The 20,462-nt window shown below is 33.9% G+C and overlaps 1 protein-coding gene across 2 annotated transcripts in view; it reads left to right on the plus strand.

Annotated features, from left to right (window-relative positions):
• LOC115888064 (serine proteinase stubble) overlaps positions 1–20,462 on the plus strand; it is a 53,686-nt gene that overhangs the window by 9,021 nt on the left and 24,203 nt on the right. Inside the window, exons 2-3 of one of the 2 annotated variants that reach the window (XM_030907635.1) lie at positions 1,174–1,245; positions 19,500–19,691. In XM_030907635.1, the coding sequence (XP_030763495.1) occupies positions 1,174–1,245; positions 19,500–19,691 (264 nt within the window). Of the gene's footprint in view, positions 1–1,173; positions 1,246–9,468; positions 9,991–19,499; positions 19,692–20,462 lie in introns of those variants that run through there. The other variant, XM_030907634.1, reaches the window with a different exon arrangement.

A 20,462-nucleotide genomic window follows, 5' to 3' on the forward strand; every position in this document is an offset into this window, starting at 1 on the left:
AATTGCAGTTTTACAAATAATTTCAAATGAAATAGGTATATTGAAGAATTTACACGTTTAATAACAAAATAAGAAAAACCTTAGCTCAAAAATAGGATAACAACTTATCTTTAGGATAGTAATGTAATGCCATTGCATTGACCACATGCCATAGCGCAGGTGAGTCCCATTCGCTTACATGTACTTGCTTTTTTACAGCCTCCCGAAGAGCAATTTAAATTTTTTTTTCTCTAAAACCCATGTAGGAGCAATGGACTGGTCTGAATGTATTGGATTCATCTTTCGATTTTTCAGATTCCAACCCCAATCTTGCGGTGGTAAATTATTATTTAACCAAACCTGTACCCTGCGATATTTTCCGATCTGTTTTCTCAATACTATAATTATATAACATATCACTATGGTAAAAATGTCACTGTTGTTTTTGATGGCTATGAAGAGATACAGACCAAAATTGTGGAGTAGGATCGCAGATCTGCAGGTAAAAAAATGGTACAGCCGAGTGCTATTCTTAGTGGGACACCCTGTAGATTTGTTGAGGAAACATCTCTGATCTGTGTAACACCCTGTATAAGTCACAATGTACGATCAAACATACGGTATTATTGCAAGAATTATTTTATTATTTTATTAAAATTTAAACGGGTTGCCAAGGAATGCGACCGAGAGATCAAGATCAAGATCGAGTGTAGCAATTAAGAGAAATCTGAATTATTTGACGTTTTTTCCGCAAAATACGGAATATTAATCATTACTTTCAAATATTTTGTATGTATAAGTCGAGAAATTACACATTTCCAATCCAGCTGGATGGTAAAACGAGTCTATATCTAATTTATTTAGTAATTATTTCATTACTGAGAGATACCAGATATGGAAAAACATATGCTGTTATTAATGTGTAGATTTCAAAATTAATATTATATTATTTCTCCATATTTGTACTTGAAGCATCGCTTAAAGAAAATTTAATTAAAAAAAATGTAGTCATACATTGTAAATTTATTAAATATTAGTTGTTTCAAAAAATCTCTTCACTGAAAAAAATATATAAGTAATTTTACAAAAAAAAATATTGATACATTAGAGTATAACGAACTACTTCTCTATAATGTAGAAATAAAATTTTTTAGTATTTTTCTCTTATAAACCAATATTATCTCTTTTTTTCAGATGACTCGAAAAATGTCAAAGATGAATTATATTATCCACCACCTAAAAAAAGGTTTTTCGACGACCTGGGATGTAAGTATTCCAATTAATTTTTATTTTATCTTCTGACAGCACTTTGTATGTTTTCTCAAATTGTTCGTGTTCATGCTAGTGCGTTATTTTTGCGTTATACACTGTTTTTAATGTAGATGATATGTGAAACTATGATTAAAACCTTCAGTAGATTGAAGCTAAGAAACAACGGCGAATTCAGTCTGTAGGGAAAATGGAAAACACAAGAACACCTCACTTATATTCAGTTTTACATTAAGAAATTACTTTTAAATAATATAGGTTGTAGATATTAAATAAATAAATATACAGGGTGGTCCGAACTGTATTCCAAAAACTTCGGTAGCATATTCTGCAAATAAATAGAAGTGAAACAGTTCTTATAGTTTGCTTAGTTTTGGAGATACAGGGTGTAAAAGTTTTATTTTTATTTCGATTTTTTCCAAATCATTTCTGAAGTAACGTAAATATTCAGATGAAATTTGGTGTCTGGGAGTTTTTTGACATGAGAAATTTGATTATGATGCCATTATGACTCCTTTTTGTAGAGGGCGTCACCTACATGTGTTTTAACTAGTGTTGCACAAGAGTCTTGAAAAAGTCTTGCAAGATCAAGACTCTTACAAGAAATTCAAGACAAGACTTTCAAAATTTCTTGTCTTGAATTTCAAGACAAGACAAGACTTTAATATGCAAGAAATTTCAAGAGTCTTGCAAGATTTCCTGAAAGTTAGAAATGATACATTTTTTAAGTGATCATAATAATAGGTCTATGCTTAAGTTATTTATACAACATTTACATAGTAATCACAATCATAGTCATAATCATAAAAGTTGAACTATCTGTTGACATCTGCCATGAACTTGAATTATGAATGAATGAATTGTGTTACCTGGTGTATTGGGCCAAGTCTAAATCACCAAAAAGTGGTCCAAGCTTGGTTAATCAATTCTGATTCAAAGCTGGGTCGCCGTACCATGGCCGGAGTTGAGATTCCCGGTGTTGGACCAAAGTTGGGTGAATTAAGAGATGGGCAAGACTCGATTTCCCAGTATTGGGACAAGTCTAAATCACCAAAAAATGGCCCAGGCTTGGTTGACCAACTCCGATTTAAAGCTGGGTTGCCGTAGCATGGCCAGAGCTGAGATTCCTAGTGTTGGACCAATGTTGGGTGAATTAAGAGATGGCTAAGACTTGATTTCCCAGCCGTGGCCCAAGATAGGGTGAGCATAGGATTAGCCAAGCCTGAATTACCCAGCTTTGGACCAATCTTGGTGCGCCGAAGTCTGGTTTCCCGCGACTGGGCCACGCTTAGCCCCGTTGTCAAACTACGGGGACTGGTATGGAATAACCAGTAGTTTAGAGTTGAGAATGAAATAAAATAAAGTCGAGGTAACAAACAGTATATTGGTAACTGATATTATACACAAAATTATATTGGTATAATGGTATTATAAAAAAAAACTAACGGTAGTTGAAACTAATGGTGGGTTCGTGGAGCACGCTATTTGCGCTATTTGGTACTACTTTTCATGCAAGAAATTGCTCCGCGAACAAAAAGTAGTATCAAATAGCGCAAATAGAACACTCTAGCATGACCTTTCCGTACACCCTGTGTCCAAACTTAAATCCTCACATTCATTGTTAGTGTTTGTTTGCTCATTATTTTTAACCGCGAATTTACTCCCACTGTCTTGGAAGGGTTCGGACTCGGTGTCACTATCGACAGTTATATTATTTATACTGCTCATATTTCATATTAAAACTTTTTTGGTAGTGAGTAATACTTAAATAACTTAACGCACAAGGTTAGGTACAAAATAATAACCCAAAACCCATAAATCGATAAACCCATAAACCGTCAAACGAAATCATCCGGACGGAGCATACGCCCATGTGAAATTGTTCATTTAAACTCATGGAACTCGCGGACGGTTCGCTCAAGTTTCAGAAATTTATCTATTTAGTGCTTTATTATTATTATTAAAAACTCATACCTACATCGAAAATACTAGCCATGAATTACACTACCGAAGAAAAAGTATTGATGATTAAATGGTATTATCAAGTAAATAGTTATCAGAAGGTGTCGGACATGTTTGCTGCTCTGTATCCGAATCGACCGATACCTGGAAAATCTACGATCGCAAGGAATATCCAGAGATTTGAGACCAAAGGTACCCTAATAAATAACTGCAGATGTGAAGCAAGGCAGGAACAAAGAGAAGATGCAAGAAATGATAACGACTTGGAAGTTTTATTGTGCGTGGAAGAGAACGATGGAAAGATGAGCACAAGGAAACTTGAGGATGAAATAGGAATAGATCACACTACAGCGTTTCGAATTTTGAAACGACATAAATACTATTCCTTCAAATATGAAAAGCACCAAGAGCTACGAGATGGGGACGAAATACGGCGGCAGGCGTTTCGTTTTGATATGATGGAAAGAGCAAACACGGATATGGAATTTTTAAAAAAACATATGTTTCACTGACGAATGCACGTTTACCTTAAATAATGAACCTAATGTTCAAAATTATCGATATTGGAACAAAGAAAACCAAAGCAGGTTTGTCGAAACAAGGACGCAATATCCACAGTAAGTAAATGTTTGGGCAGGGATATTCGGACACAATATTATCGGGCCATTATTTCTTACGCGAAATTTAAATGCAGAATATTATTTGGAACTACTCGAAAATCATATTTTACCTGCTTTACATGATGCCTCTAGGGAAAATCAGGAAGTTTGGTACCAAATGGATGGCTGCCCGGCACGTAGTACCCTGGCTGTTTGAGAATATTTAGACAATAGTTTTAACGGAAACGTTATTGGCCTAAATCATACAGTAAATTGGCCAGCAAAGTCTCCTGATATTTCGCCAAATGATTTATTTCTCTGGGGTCATTTAAAAAACAGGATATACAAGGATAAAAAATACCCAAATCTAGACGAGTTAAAAAATGCTATTTCTGCGGAATGCAACTAGCGAACGTAAGAAGAGAATTTTATGATCGCCTGGGTTATTGTCTAGCAGTCGATATTTAGGAATATTTGAACATTTTCTTAAATCCTAAAGTTCTAACAATTTAATAGTATCTAAATTAATAAAAAATGTCTATACCTAAATTAATAAGTTATTGAATATTATAATAATACTATAATTAACCTTGTAATTGATTACTTTATTTTACTTTAATTCATATTAATTTGTATTTATAAATACTCTTTAAGATTTCCGATGTAGGAATGAGTTTTCAATAATAATAAAGCACTAAATAGATAAATTTCTGAAATGACAACTTCATTTGACAGTTATCTTTTACCTTGACTCGTGCTCATAAGTAAATACAAAGCCATAAGAAAGGAGAAATGTTTAAAAAGAAATCGGCGATAACTCGTAAACGAGCTAATCAAAAATATCTGAAGTTATTCTTTTGAATGTGGGTTTTAGTGCTCTTCAATAAACCTAAATAGAATTATTCTCTAAATTAGGGAATCCAATAATTGACCCCATTAAAATTTACGTGGGATTTCCTATGTCCCGTCCAACGATGCAACACCCGGTATATCCATATACCAGTATATGAATAAACAAATTGTGAGATTTTGTTTTTGCATACACAATCAACTCTAGGTCAGAACTAATCGAAGCGTGTCAATTAAAACAAGAGAAGAACGGAAAAACAGCGAGAAGGAAAAAAAAGAACAACGCTTCATCGGAAAGCGAAGCTATGGCGAACGATATTATTAAAAATTACGGGTATCTGGAGTAAAAGTGAAAGCTGGAGGGACGTCACACACACACAAGTGAAACAGAAGAAAAAACGAAGAGAGACGAAGAACGAAGAAGAGAAGAAAAAATGTTTCGTAAATTATCGGACTTTCACTGTCGCCGGTCGTCGCGGTGTGCCTTGATTTTCATATTTTTTACGTCGTCGTTTGAATTCGAAACAAAAGAATATAGAGCCAATACCATGATGAGAAACAAACAGCTGAGAATCGGCATCGATAGAAAGTGCTAAAATAGATGGAAATAAAAGTGATAGTGAGATGGAAAAAAAGTTTTTGAAGAAAATTTTATTAAAATTTAATTTACAAAAAGAGTATTACACAGAAAGTGATTACCTATTTAAGAGTTTTATGCATTAAAATAAATAAATTATTATAAAAAAAATATTATATAAAATAGTAGATAAAATAGTACTTTAACGTCAAGGGTAGATTAAATGATACTTTAACAGCGAGGATAGGTTAAAAACTTTATTTCTTCTCGCACGTTTTTTAATTGCTTCCATTTTTGAAAATTTTTGTATTCCTTTTCATAAGTTATTCGGGATTTAAAGGGAAGTAGTTTGGATATATGGCGTTTGTCGTCTCAGCCTGAATATCTGTTGGTAATTTACTTATTTCGTTTTGAGCCATTTCTGGCTTCAATTCAATCAGCAATCGACACGAAAGAGAATTAAAAAATACTCAAAACTCAAAACTGACAACTAAAGAGACAGCTTTATTTATTTGTCAAATTACATAGAAACCAACGCCAACCAAACACAATATTCTTTCTACTCGTAATAAATGGCGATATTATTATATAACTTGGTAATATTTGAGAGGTAGTTTCATCTCGTTGGAATTTGACTTTCGAAAAATCGGTTGGCCAAAAATAAGCTTTTTACGTCAAGCAGTTTAAGCAGAATCGTGGTTAAGAAATTACCCAACTTTTTCGGAACACCCTGTATGATTTTTCAAAAAATTTTAAAATATGTAAAAAAAAACAAATAATTTATGCTTGTCCAAGCGTTTTCCCGAAAGACTAACCGTTTTTTAAATAACAAGTATTGTAATATTTGAGGGGCGTTTTCACCCTCTCGGAACCTCTACACCCCACAGTCAATCCGTTTACCAAAAATCAGCTTTAAACGTCAAGCAGTTTAAGCAGAATCGTGATTACTCAATAATATACTCAATGGTCATATTTTATGAAACACCCTGTATACATTTATAAAAAATCTTAAAATATGTAAAAAACAAAATAAAATATACGTGTTTAAGCATTTTTTCGGAAACTTGACCGTTTTTTAAATAAAAAATATTGTAATATTTGAGGGGTGGTTTCACCCTCTTGGAACTGGAATTTCGAAAAATCCCTTCTTATCGAACGTCTACACCCTAGAATCAACCTTAAGTCACTTAAGAATTTTATATATTAGTATAGATCACTGTGTTTCTTTAATAAAAAAGAAAGCTTAGTTAGAGTTCCAAAAAAATTAGAGTTCCAAAAAAAGAAATACAGTGATTTATAATAATATTAAATTTAATGTCATATAAGCACAAGCCGAATAAAAACTTAAACTTAACAGGGAAAAGCTAGTTAAAATTACACATTAAAAAATTATTTTTAAATTTGAATACCTTGTATATCGAAAATTAAATTGAATAAGAGAAAATATGTTACTTGTTTCCTTTCTAAAACTAATTAAAAATAACCAACAACAATATTATACGGCACTGAAGAAATACCCAGTAATATACTTTGATACGTAATTTATTTTGGGAAACTAAATCATAGTTTTCGAGAGAGGTAGGCAACCTAAAGGGTATTTGTGGGTTAATATTGGTCATGAAACTTCGTATGGCTAATAATTGTAATATATAATGGCTAATAATTGTAACCTACATCATATTTTTTGGAGCAATTTGGAACATTATGTATTAGCTTAATTAAAATGTGATTTTAGATTAAGCAGTTCTTAATTACCTTACTACCTAATACGGGAATACGGTTCCCTAATACGGGAACAGGGATCGGAGTGTTTGGGCCGAGAGCTAAATACTCCAAACCAATGGGCACTTACCCTAGTATCCTACAGGCAGAAATCTGCGCTATCGAAAGATGCGTACAACTTATCTTAGATAGGAACTATCGGAAACAAGAAATAGCTTTAAAAGCGATCAACTCAGTATCAATCAATTCGAAATTGGTCAAAGAATGCATAGAGAAGCTGAATAAATTAGGCAAAGAAAACAAAGTCCTCCTACTCTGGGTGCCTCCTCACCAAGGGATAGAAGGCAATGAAAAAGCAAATAATCTAGCTAGGAAAGGAGCGAACACTCCACTAACTGGACCAGGACCGTTCTGCTTTCCAAGTGGTAACCAACTCAAGGCGGAACTCAAGAACTTGGAAGATTCCATCCGCAACCTGGAATGGAAATCTTGCAACGGTCTAAGACACTCGAAGAAGTTTCTGAGGGCTTATGATCAAGAAAAATCACAGATCTTCCTGGGTTTAAGTAAGAACAATCTTCGGATTGTCACAGGGTTTTTAACAGGACATCAATGAACACCTCGGTAGATTGAAACTAAGAAGAAACGGCGAATGCAGATTCTGTGGGGAAGATGGGGAAACACCAGTACACCTCATCACTGAGTGCGCCGAGACGACAACCATTCGTGCCATGAATTTTGGTACGACTGGTATTGGAAATGGAGAACTACCCTCTATAAAACCGTCCCAGATACTGGCTTTTGTCAAAGCCCTGGGACTGTATGATGAGTTATGACTCAGGAAAGGGGGGCACAATGGATCTGTAAGTTCGCAGTGATTAACCCCCCTCCCACTCATTCTAAATTCTAAAAAAATTCTAATTACCTTACGGTCTTTATTGATTTTTTATGGTACTAGAGGGAAGTTAAAACTAGAATTACCATGAGGGAAAACTGTTGGAAATATTGTACTTTCTCAGAATACCATCAGTTTTTAGATAATTTATCACCAACGTTAAACGCACTAATTTTATTTAATCAAAATTTTTTAGCTTCAGCTGATCTAAACTATTATATAAAATCCTTCAGTGACTGACATACTGATTAATCACGATCCTGCTCAAACCACTCAACGTAAGAAGCTCAATTTTGGCATACAGGTTGAATCTAGGTTGTAGAGGTTCGATAAGAAGGGATTTTTCGAAATTCCAGTTCCAAGAGGGTGAAACCACCCCTCAAATATTACAATATTTTTTATTTAAAAAACGGTCAAGTTTCCGAAAATATTTTATTTAGTTTTTTTCCATATTTTAAGATTTTTTAAAAATGTATACAGGGTGTTTCGAAAAATCTGGTCATTGATTAATCACGATCCTGCTTAAAGCGCTTGACGTAAAAAGCTGATTTTTGGAAAGCAGACTGACTTTAGGGTGTAGAGGTTCGATAAGAAGGGATTTTTCGAAACTCGAATTCTAAGTGGGTGAAACTATCCCTCAAATATTAAAATATTTTTTATTTAAAAACCAGTGAGTTTTTCGGAAAAACTCTTAAACACGTATATTTTATTTTGTTGTTTTACATATTTTAAGATTTTTTATAAATTTATACAGGGTTTTTCATAAAATATGACCATTGTGTAATCACGATTCTGCTTAAACTGCTTGACGTTTAAAGCTGTCTATTCCATTTTTGGTAAACGGATTGACTGTGGGGTGTAGAGGTGCGATAAGGAGGGGTTTCTCGAATCTCAAATTCCAAGAGGGTGAAAACGCCCCTCAAATATTACAATATTTGTTATTTAAAAAACGGTTGGTCTTTCGGGAAAACGCTTGGACAAGCATAACTTATTTGGTTTTTTTACATATTTTGAAATTTTTTAAAAAATCATACAGGGTGTTCCAAAAAGTTTTATTTTTCGCAAACGGATTTTTCGAAAGTCAAATTCCCCATTCAAATAGATGAAACTACCCCTCAAATATTACCAAGTTATATCATTATATCGCCATATTGTTTTTTCTCATGCTGACATAAACGTGAGAAAATTTTATCCAGTTTGTATGTTAATGGAAATTCTTGCTTTGCTCTATCATCACAAGATCATCACCATTACAAATGATTAATTCGACACGCTAGTAATCTTATAAGCTCGAAAATTTCTTATAAGGAATTAATAATGGGCCCGTTTTCAAAAATCTTTACAATTCTGAAAATACGCACTATTAGAAAGTATACCAGTGAAATTATAACTAAAAAAAATACTTCTGATATTTTGATTTTTTGCCGCTATTGGGAACTTCTGCATCACTGTGCGCTGGTGCACCAATGACTCCATATTACAGCAATTCAATATTTCTTCTTCAATGTCGTTCACTGGCTCCCGTACTACGCCGCCTACCCAGATGCATCCGATATAATTCCTCCTTCGCTTTCACTTGTCATCGGACCAAAACGCCACCCGCCAACCTGCACCCATCCAGTAGGTAGTCCTCTTTTGTTTTTCTCTTCGTGCGGCGTTCTTCGTTTGTTTTCCTCGGAGCGGCACTCTCTAGATGGCCGAAGAAAGTAGCCTGCAGCAGTCAGTTTTAGTCCTGGTTGCGCTGAACACGCGCGCGCAGGAAAATCACCGAAAATCGCACTAAATCGGGAATGAAATCGGTCAAAATTACCGATTAAATTCGTTTTTATATGAGAACGAGTTTTTATAGCGAGACCACGAATGTTTACATTAAATCGACCGATTTGCTGTAGTATATAAATCGTTTTTTTTAAGGTATTGAATCGGTGTGAGGTGTACTGCAGGTTAAAAATAAGAAGAAATGAGAGGGTTGTGGTGGAGGGTAGTGGTGTTAGTGTTGGTTTCGATGATTTTCGGTGGTGTCAGGTGCGGTCCCAGTCAGAAACAGACGCAGGAGTTGATGATGTTGAACAGTTTGGGAAAGAGTAGCAGTATACCGAACAGCGAGCAGGATACTTTTATGGATATGGTTGGGAGAAGTAAGGCGATACATTTAATATATCTTTAGTTAGATATGTTGTTGAACTATAATATATTTGTACTTAAAACTTTAACACCCTTTAGTCCGGTCAAATTGGACCAAAAAATAAGAGTAAAGCTACATAAATTTACAACAAGCTGAAAATGCGTATAATTGTTTATTTTAAAATTCATAAAATTATCTATAAAAAATGTATCAATACTTTTTTCCCTTAGAGCCACTGTTTCTAAAATAAACGAGTCAAAGACTTCTAAACGTCATAATGTGCACACGTTTTCACGCCACCTGTGAGGTGGCGTAAAACTTATGCACATTATGACGTTTTTTTAACATGGTTTCCCCAAACCAAACCAAACCAAATCAAAGATATAAAGATAAAATATAAAACCCGTATGTAAAACTTAACTAACTGAAGGTAAACATCAGGCTTGTTGCATTTTATTTGATTCTGAAGAAAAACTTTATATAAATTGAGCTAAGAAATGTTGATTCCTTCTCGATACATCGATTTGAACGTTATACAATTTTTTACATTGTATTTGCTACCTAATATTAACGTAATCGTTCTAGATTATAAGTAGATTATAAAACTGTATTTTACTATAACTGATTTTAATCATACGTTGAATTTTATTCCGTATTTAATTTACGAAAAAATCTATATCTTGATAATAATAAACAAAGAAAAAGCAACAGATGTATTTCATTTACATATTTGTTTTTTAATATACAGTATGTTCCCGGATTGTCTTTACAAGAGGAAACCCTTTTTTATTATTGTGATTTTGAGCAAAATGCATTCTTCATAAAAAAATTTTGCTTATTCTCGAATAGTTATCCCGTTTATCATTTTCAAAATCTGGTCATTGATTAATCACGATCCTGCTTAAAGCGCTTGACGTAAAAAGCTGATTTTTGGAAAACAGATTGACTTTAGGGTGTAGAGGTTCGATAAGAAGGGATTTTTCGAAACTGGAATTCTAAGAGGGTGAAACTATCCCTCAAATATTAAAATATTTTTTATTTAAAAACCGGTGAGTTTTTCGGAAAAACTCTTAACACGTATATTTTATTTTGTTGTTTTACATGTTTTAAGATTTTTTACAAATTTATACAGGGTGTTTCATAAAATATGACCAATGAGTAATCACGATTCTGCTTAAACTGCTTGACGTTTAAGCTGATTTTTGACAAACGGATTGACTGTGAGGTGTAGAGGTTCGTCAATTATTAAAGAATACAAGGACAAATAGCACCCGAAACCAAACTGTGACCATTCTTCCAGTGTCGTGGCACATATTTTACTTAACATTGCCGCTTGAAGGGATATTTATATTTTTGATATTATATGTTTTCACTACGCCTATGGTGTATCGGGTGGTATCATACTAATTAATTACGAAAAAAACGTATTAAAATGTTAACAAAAGGTACATAACTAGTATCGACGTATAGTACATATCAAGTACATATAATATCAGAAAAATAATTATCGAATTCAATAAAAAAAAACGCTCAAAAGGTGTAGGGGACTGTTTATTTCCCTATAAAACGTAACTTCTGGCTCTTTCTTATCATTGCGCCTTTTACACTTGACAGCTGAACAAATTACCATTGTAATAAAGTTTATACAAAGTTCACTACACACAACCAACTATTAAAAATCGCTAAAATTGTCGCTGATGACCAGCTGATTCATTCGTTATGTCTAAAAAGTTGGCGTCTAAGGTCACAAATTCTGCTGCAGCCCTTATATGGGCGTTACATGTCCTTGTATTCTTTAGTCATAGATATTCATCCATCTTCTTCTTCTTTTTTGTTTCGTTCTTACTTACTCAATGATCATTACTTTTTAAAAATTTTCGGCCATAATTTCGGGGGGGGGGGGTTTGAACCCCCAAAACACCCCCCCAGATACGGCCCTGCTTGCAATTAGTTTAATAAATTAGTGGTTTCAATTACACTTTATACTCTTTGGTTTACGATCATTCACAATTTCGAAAAAAACACAATTAAAATTAATAGAATATCTTAGCAACAGTTTGCGGTAGTCAATTGTATATTGTATCTATAGAGCACGGCCGTCCTGAGGGGTGGAGCAGGGGAGCAGTTGCTCCAGGCAGCCAAATTTGAGAGCGGCCGTTTCGGTACAATTGTACTGAATTCGATACATTTTGACAAAATTCGGTGCGTTAGTACTACATTTTGGAAAAATGGTCATTTTCGGTACGAAATTTCCAACAGTATAAATGCAACTAGTAAACTGCTTCAGAATCAGAAACTCTTTGAGTCCACAAAAGCTCTAAAAGCTATCGACGACTATTTTGTCAAAATAAGGACTGAAGACCTTTTAGAGAAATATTAGTGGATGCTGCAGAGCTGGCAGAAGAGCTGGAAATTGAAGCAGTTTTTACTAATGACATTAAAGCACGTCCCAGAAAAAAAAACTACACAGTTTTTGTATGAATCAGTTGATGAGCCAATTTTAGATCCACAGGAAAAGTTTAAAATCGAATTTTTCTTTGTTGTCCTGGATACACCCCATGAGGCTCTCCAGGAAAGGTTTGACCTGTTAAAAGTTCACTCGGACTATTTTTCGTTTTTATACGACGTCACAGTTCTCAGGAATTATCAACCGAGAGGAAATAAGAAAGCATTGTATGGATCTTCATCTCTATCTAACGGACGGAGAAAAATATGATATTAATGGCCTAGAGCTTCGGGACGAGATTTTAGCTCTAATTGCTCTAATACCACCAGATAATTCCGAAAACTTCAGTTGTCCAAAACAAACACTAAAATATTTAAAAATTCACGATCTGATTGGAAACTTTCCAAATATTTACATTTCCATATAAGAATCTTATTAACGCTGCCGGTTTCAGTGGCAACCGGAGAGAGAAGTTTTTCTAAACTCAAAACAATTGAGAATTTCCTGACATCAAGTATGACACAAGAACGATTAAGCGGATTATCTTTAATATCTATTGAGCACGAAATAGCGAACAGTCTAAATATCGACGATTTTATTTCAGAGTTTGCCGAAAAAAAAACAAGAAACAGGTTTTAGTTTTGTCCATGTTAAGGTGCGTATTCATTATCCAAACGAACGAACGAACGAACGAACGAACGAACGAATGAAAGTGCGGTATATTTAGACGGGGACCGAACGCATGCGGCCGTTCGTTCGTTCGTGCGCTCGACCATCCGCTTCGAGTCGGTACATCAAAGGCGTTTAGACGTCATGGTACAAAGAATACAAGGTATGATCGATAGCGGCTCCAATTTCGTTCAGTTCGCGCATACCACCTGTGACGTCACTAGGAAAATAATGAATAAATAAAAAATAAAGAAAGTTGACAGGAGATCTGCAATTTTTGGGGTTATGGTTAAGAATTGTTTATTTTAAGACTTTTTAGTTCGTTTAATTTAATAATTACTAAAACCAGCAGTTCCAAAAATATATTTAAAAATAATAATTATCTATTAACATGGATTTGGACGATAGGTAAGAATACTGAATTTATTTCTATATTCGGTATAAAATTGTTTATTAGGTTTTTAGTTTGCGATGTTTATGGTAAATAATTTTCATTTTCATTGCCTCTGAATTCACATGAGGACAGAGTTGAGGATATCTATGGAAAAGTAACCACAAGAGGAATTGTTACATCATTTAAAAAATATTGGGAAGTTTATTGTTTCCCATCGAAAAGTAGAAAATGCCAATGCAGATGAACGTATTGTAATTGTGATAGAAGTAATTCTAAGGGTGAAGTTTATTATAATTAGTGGAAGTAATACCAAGGGTGAAGTTTATTATAATTAGTGACCTCTGCTTCTTTTTATATGTAGAAGTTTCTGGTTTTGAGAATAAATCGGTTGAACGACACCCAAAATTTAAAGGAAGTATTTGCATACCCAGAATATGCCCATCAAGGATTATATAGCTCAAATTTCCTTTAATGGTAGGCAATTATTCAATGCAAATTAACTTTTTAAGTGACTAAAATATTAAATAGTTTACAATATGGTATATCACTAAAAATATATTCTTTTAGGTACAATTAGGGCCCGATACATTTCAAAAAGTAGAATATTATTTTATATTAAATGAGGTATTGTACTAACAATCAATTTATATTAATAACGGAGATTAAAAAATAACAGAATAAATAGTTCTTTTTCTTATACTACAAAAATAAACTATAGAATACAACAGTATTTAAAAAAAATAAAAAGTAATGTTCCGGCCGAGATTCGAACTCCGGTCTCTCGCTTCCTAGCCCGACTCCTTATGCACTGCTCCATAGTAACTTGCTTAGCGATAATTCAATGACGGTATATAAACAAAAAAAAAACAGGTTTATAGCAATATTTTGACGATTTGAACTGGCGCGCGAATGAAGAAATGTGTGCGGTCTTCTCGTGCGGTTCTATCGTGCGGTCCCCGTCCATACCACTAGCGAACATTCGTTCGTTCGTTCGTTCGTTCGTTCGTTCGTGCGGATAATGAATACGCACCTTTAGGAATTTTGTTTCTCGGGATTATGTCTATGTATTTATTACGAATTTTGTTTTGTTAATAATTTATAACAATTTATATTACCTAGTTTTAGGTGTTAGTTTTGCTAATGTACCTTATAATGCTTTTTTTTATTCTTGTTAGGTGCCATGTGACGCTCCTTTTAAATACAAAATTTAAATGCTAATTCTGAAAATGTTGCAATATTGATTTCCTTTTTTTTTCGGAAAGCGTTTGATAATATTTCTTACCGTCTGTGGCACATCTTTCATATTTTTGTTCATACCTGATCCTTCGGGAAAAAACGATTGTCTTTAGGGGAGGGGGGGGGTAGGTTAGGTTACATTGAAATTAAAGGAACAAACTTCTACGCTAATTGAAACCACTAATTTACTCCACTAATTGCGAGGTTCTGAATAAAGCTTAATATGCAGTACGTCCGCTCGATCTGTGTCTATGAAAGGAATGCGGACAAAAAATATTTAAATAAACAACAATATATTTTATACGTCGACTTGACGAGTACGTCACCGCAAATCGCTCCGCCCACTCATTTTATTGACTACTTGCAAATTTGTCGAATTTTTATTGATGGGACGCGTCGTCTAATTTTTTACGAAAAACATTGAGAGAATGTCGTTTCCCCTCTCACGGATACCCCGTAGCTACAGAACGGACAGACGTACTGTAATTTCGATTTCATTCCTAGAGAGATGATTCAAGATCTTCATGTTTTTTTTTTAATTTTGTCTAAAACGGTGTGGAAATTTGTATTGGTGTATACTGGATGCCAAAAGTTGACGTATGATACGTCATTCTATTCAGAGTGTCATTTTCTATCGAATAAACTAGAAATATACCCAGGGTGCCATTTAAAAATCAAAAGTTGCAGTAATTTCCGGTGAAACAGGAAGTAACCAAAAACAATTGAATACGTCAATCAATCCTAATTTATGTCATATACTAACATACCAAATCTCGTTTTTTTAACTGAAAAAATAAAAAAGTTATCGGGGTGAGCCACTTTTGAGACGGACCCGGTATATCTAATTATTCTTATATGCTGAAAATTACATTTTTGAACCTCTTAAGTTTGTTTATTAAACATCTATAAATCGAATTGAAAATGGTACAATTTTCCGTTTTCTCTACTTTTGTGAAAGTACAAGCAAAGTAATTTTGTAATAATTGAAAAATTTTACCGTAAACTATTTAAATATTATTAATTAAAGTCTCTAAATCAGCCTATAAACTGTTTTAATTATAGACCTTTTAATTATAGACCCTTAATTATAGTTTGCTTCAGAAGATTGTGGATCTTTTCAACCTTTGCCTTTTTGATGGTACTCTGCCTGGGAAGTGGTACAATGCTGTAGTAATACTACTTCACAAAAAGGGGGACATAGCAGATCTAGAAAACTATAGACCGATAAGTCTGCTTAGCCACCTTTATAAACTGTTTACGAGGATAATAATAGGCAGGACGTTCGTCAAGGATACTATATCACCGAGGTATTTACCGCCGTTTTGGAGAGTGCCTTTAAGAAACTCGACTGGGAGGGGAAGGGACTGATGATTGATGGCAAGAACCCCACAAATTTGCGTTTTGCTGATGACATTGTTTTATTATCCGACAACCTAAGGGATACTGAAGTGATGCTCCGAGAATTGCGGGAGGTGTGTATCGGGGTTGGTCTGAAGATCAACTTCTCAAAAACCAAATTCATGACCAACCTGGTCCCCAGTGAAAATATTGTTTTATTAATTATGGAGCTTGTGGATAGGTATAACTACCTGGGACACGAGATACAGATCACAAGAGACAATCAGACATGCGAACTGAATAAACGTATAACCCTGTCTTGGGCCGCCTATGGAAAGTTAAAAGATGTGTTTAAGGGCGACCAGCCAATCTGCCTAAAACGAAAGGTTTTCAACCAATGTGTACTACCGGATATGACCTATGGGGCTAGGACCCTGACACTGGCGCGCGTCTGCCAGAGAGCTCAGAGTGGCACAGCATTGACCATTAGAACAGTATTATCATCTTTACCTGTCGTCTGTATACCGTGATACGGTGATACCGTCGTCTCTCATATATTCTCCACGATCCCGCTACACTCAAGTGGAATTGGGCTGGACATGTGGCTCGAGTGACCGATGGTAGGTGGACTAAAACACTGCTCGAATGGAGACCGAGGGCTGACAAAAGAAACCAGGGAAGACCACCAACACAATGGACTGACGACATAAAAAGGATCACCAATAACTGGATCCAGAGCGCACAAAATAGGCAACAGTGGGCGCAAATGGGGAAGGCCTATGTCCAGCAGTGGACGCAAAGGGCTGGCTGATGATGATGATGAATTATAGACCTGTATAATATCAATCAATCCTTATCTTTCGTGAATCTAATTCACTGAATATAGGGTGTTTTTCAAAAGTGGCTCGCCCCTATAACTTTTTTATTTTTTCAGACTAAAAACGACATTGAGTACTTGACATAAATTAGGATACATTGAGGTATTCAATTATTTTCTGGCACTGCTTGTTTCACCGGAAATAACTACAGCTTTTGATTTTTAAATGACAACCTCGGTATATTTTTACTTTATTTTATAGAAAATGACATTCTGTATAGAATGACATATCACATGTCTGCGTGGTTTATAAAAAAAAAACCTATTAGGCAGAACCACCGGCAGAACCCTGTCGTTGGAAGTGAAGAAAATTAATTTGCTGTAATTGGCTCTTTTATAGAAAATCCATATATCAACAAGTCATCGTAAAATAAATCAAAGAACTACTTTTTCGTTTTTCTTGATAGAATAATAAATACATATTTAATAAATATTATTTATTAAACTATTGTAGGTAAATAAAAGTAAACTGGTATAAATTTAAATAAGCCCATAAACTAATTTCGATTTTGAAAATAGCTAACTGTCACTGGAAACTTCTAATGACGACACTATATAGTCCTCTTGGTTGCCATTTTATTTAAAAATTGCTCTTTTTCAAAATCTGAGCTAGATAGGTATAGGACACCCTAATATAGTTTGACAGATCATTTGAATGTGCTTCGATTTATTTAAAAAAGTACAGGGTGTTGAAATAAAGAAGTTTTTATGTAAAATAAATTCTTAAAAGAGATCAGCAATTTCTGATACTACTGTATAAATTTAAGGAAGCCATAACATTTTTCTGTAAAGTTTATTTCTCTACCTTTAAACTCAAGCACAAGAATTAATTCTGAATAGTAATGTACAGGGTGTTAATAATCTATTCCATTATAGCATGCAAAATTAAATATCTTTAAATATCTCAAAAACCAAAAATTTTAAACATATTTAACCCTTATAATAAATGCATTTTTTGGGCCCAAGAATCCAAAAATGAAATAAAATACCGGGTGTTACATAAGAAAAAATATAACTTTGGTATGGATCTTAGTTCTGAAACACCCTGTATATTTAAAATAATTTTAAATTGTGCACATTGCCTCCCCACATATACCCATATAATATTTTATTTCTACATCTTTCCGTTTTCGTATAATCAACCGAGGGGAATGAGGTGCGCCACTCTGTATACTAATAGCACAAATTAACTACAACAGATGCGAAAGAACACCGAATTACGCGTTCAGGTTTCAGTGACCTTCAGAAAGAGTTCATAGACAATCCGCATCAATGTATAGTTTGGGTTATTATTTGTTTGGGTGAAAATAATCTGCACCAATATGTTATCAAGGCATATAATCTCACAGTAATTTAATAGATTGCTCGTCATATTATATCAGTTCGTAGGAGATTAGGAAAAAAAAGATATTTATAATATAAAAAATTAATTTATTTAACAAAATTTAATTAAAGATGTGACAAAATAGTTACTTTTCTATTGGTTCTATCGGACTTTTTTCGACTATATAAACCTTTATTTTTTGTAAACTTTAATGCATAAAATATTTTCAATTTAATAAATAATTTAATGATGTAAATAAGAGGAAATTTCTCACATGGGTGGTCAAATTCTATAGTTTTCATTATATCAAACAGCCTCTGAATGTTTTCAAAACTCATCAAAATTTAATATAAATATTTTTTCCATTTCCAGTAAATAAAATGAACAAATTTTTCCACTTTCATGATCAAAGGCTTTTAAATGGGTAAATAATTTCGAGTTATCCAGAGATTTGGATTCTTTTGCAAATTTTAGACAAATATCACATTGATGTATTTGAAGACCCTTTTAATTGATGTAGTCAAACATAATTTTGAGTTGAAAACATTTCGCAGAGGCTGTTTGATATAATGAAAACTATAGAATTTGACCACCCATGTGAGAAATTTCCTCTTATTCACATCATTAAATGATTTATTAGATTGAAAATATTTGATGTATTAAAGTTTACAAATATAGATTTATATAGTCGAAAAAAGTCCGATAGAACCAATAGAAAGGTACTATTTTGTCACATTTTTAATTAAATTTTGTTAAATAAATTAATTTTTTATACTATAGATATCTTTTTTTTCCTTATAACACATTTGTATCCCATTTTAAATAAGATATACAAATTACCAAAACTTAGAAATAACAGTTCAAAAGTTCAACAAAAATCCTACACCCGTTTTTAAAAAGAAACATATAACCACGCACTATGTCATTCCAGCAAGCGAATACGACACAGCATAGGTTTCCGGACTAAACGACTGGTGTATTTACACCACTCAATAGGCGTGTGGGGTTTGCCGAGCGGTTTCCGATGCAGTCGCTTTCTTTCGCATCTGTTATAGGTAATTTGTGCTAATAGGTATACAAAATCTCGTTTTTTATTTGGAAAAATAAAAAAGTTATAGTGACGACTTTTGAAAAAACACTCTGAATATCTTTACTCGTTTTATTTTGTTTCCACACTAAAACATGTATCTACATTAAAATTCTAATTCTAATATGGTACTTTATCTGTTTTGTTTCAGTGATACCGCAATCGTGTAGGTACCGTGGCGTGAAGTACGAGTGCGGACTTAGTATATCCTGCGTCCTGGTGGGAGGCAGGCCTCTGGACCTCTGCTCTGGAGGCATGATTTGGTCGTGCTGCGTCGAAAAGGACAGCGATCACCACGCTACGCCTACACAAAACTCGGACGTAGGTGTTCTACATAACGCCAGTAAGTTTTTTGTGAACATACATTATAGTCGAAGAGCTAGAAACGTTTTCGAGAAAGTATTTTAAGACGTCTGGCTCTTTGGTATATCTTTTACTATGCTCTCTGGAACAGCATGCGGCCCGTCTGGCTGCCGATACCCGTTGCGTTCACTACTGCGCATCGAAAGAAGATCCTATATTTTTTATTAATTTAGTCCTATAAATCCTAGTATTGAATATAAATCGAACGTGTCTCCATAGCGCAGTGCGTAGAGTTTCCGACCACGAACCAATTATTAAATTATTAATCCGGGTCAGGACAAAGACTTTTTTATTTTATTTTCGTTTATATTCTGATAGTAAAGTATTAAATAATTCTGGTAATTTAAAGAAAAACAAATATTTAATACTTTACTATCGAATATATTGGGTGTTTCAAAACAAATGCGAGAAACTTTAGGGGGTGATTCCTTGTTCAAAATAAAGGGTAGTTTGCTTTATAAACGTTGGGTCAAAAGTCAACCATTAGGGAGATATCGCGGTACAAAGATGGCGGAAAAATAATGTTTTTATTTTTTATCTTGAAAACGAAAAGAGATAGACTAATGAAATTTTATGGAAGCATTACTGTTATGAAAACACACTTTCAGGTAATTTTTTTACTTTTTTAAAATGAGTGGAAGGGGTTGAAATAAACTACCCCTATCATTCTTGTTACCGAAATTTAAAGAAAAATCTTATCAAACACATGCAAATGCTTTAATTTGGATAGTTTAGTTGGTTTAGAAACTTT

The sequence above is a fragment of the Sitophilus oryzae genome, unplaced genomic scaffold, assembly GCF_002938485.1.
Source record: "Sitophilus oryzae breed Bouriz unplaced genomic scaffold, Soryzae_2.0 scaffold_682_pilon_pilon, whole genome shotgun sequence".
Classification (NCBI taxonomy): domain Eukaryota; kingdom Metazoa; phylum Arthropoda; class Insecta; order Coleoptera; family Curculionidae; genus Sitophilus; species Sitophilus oryzae.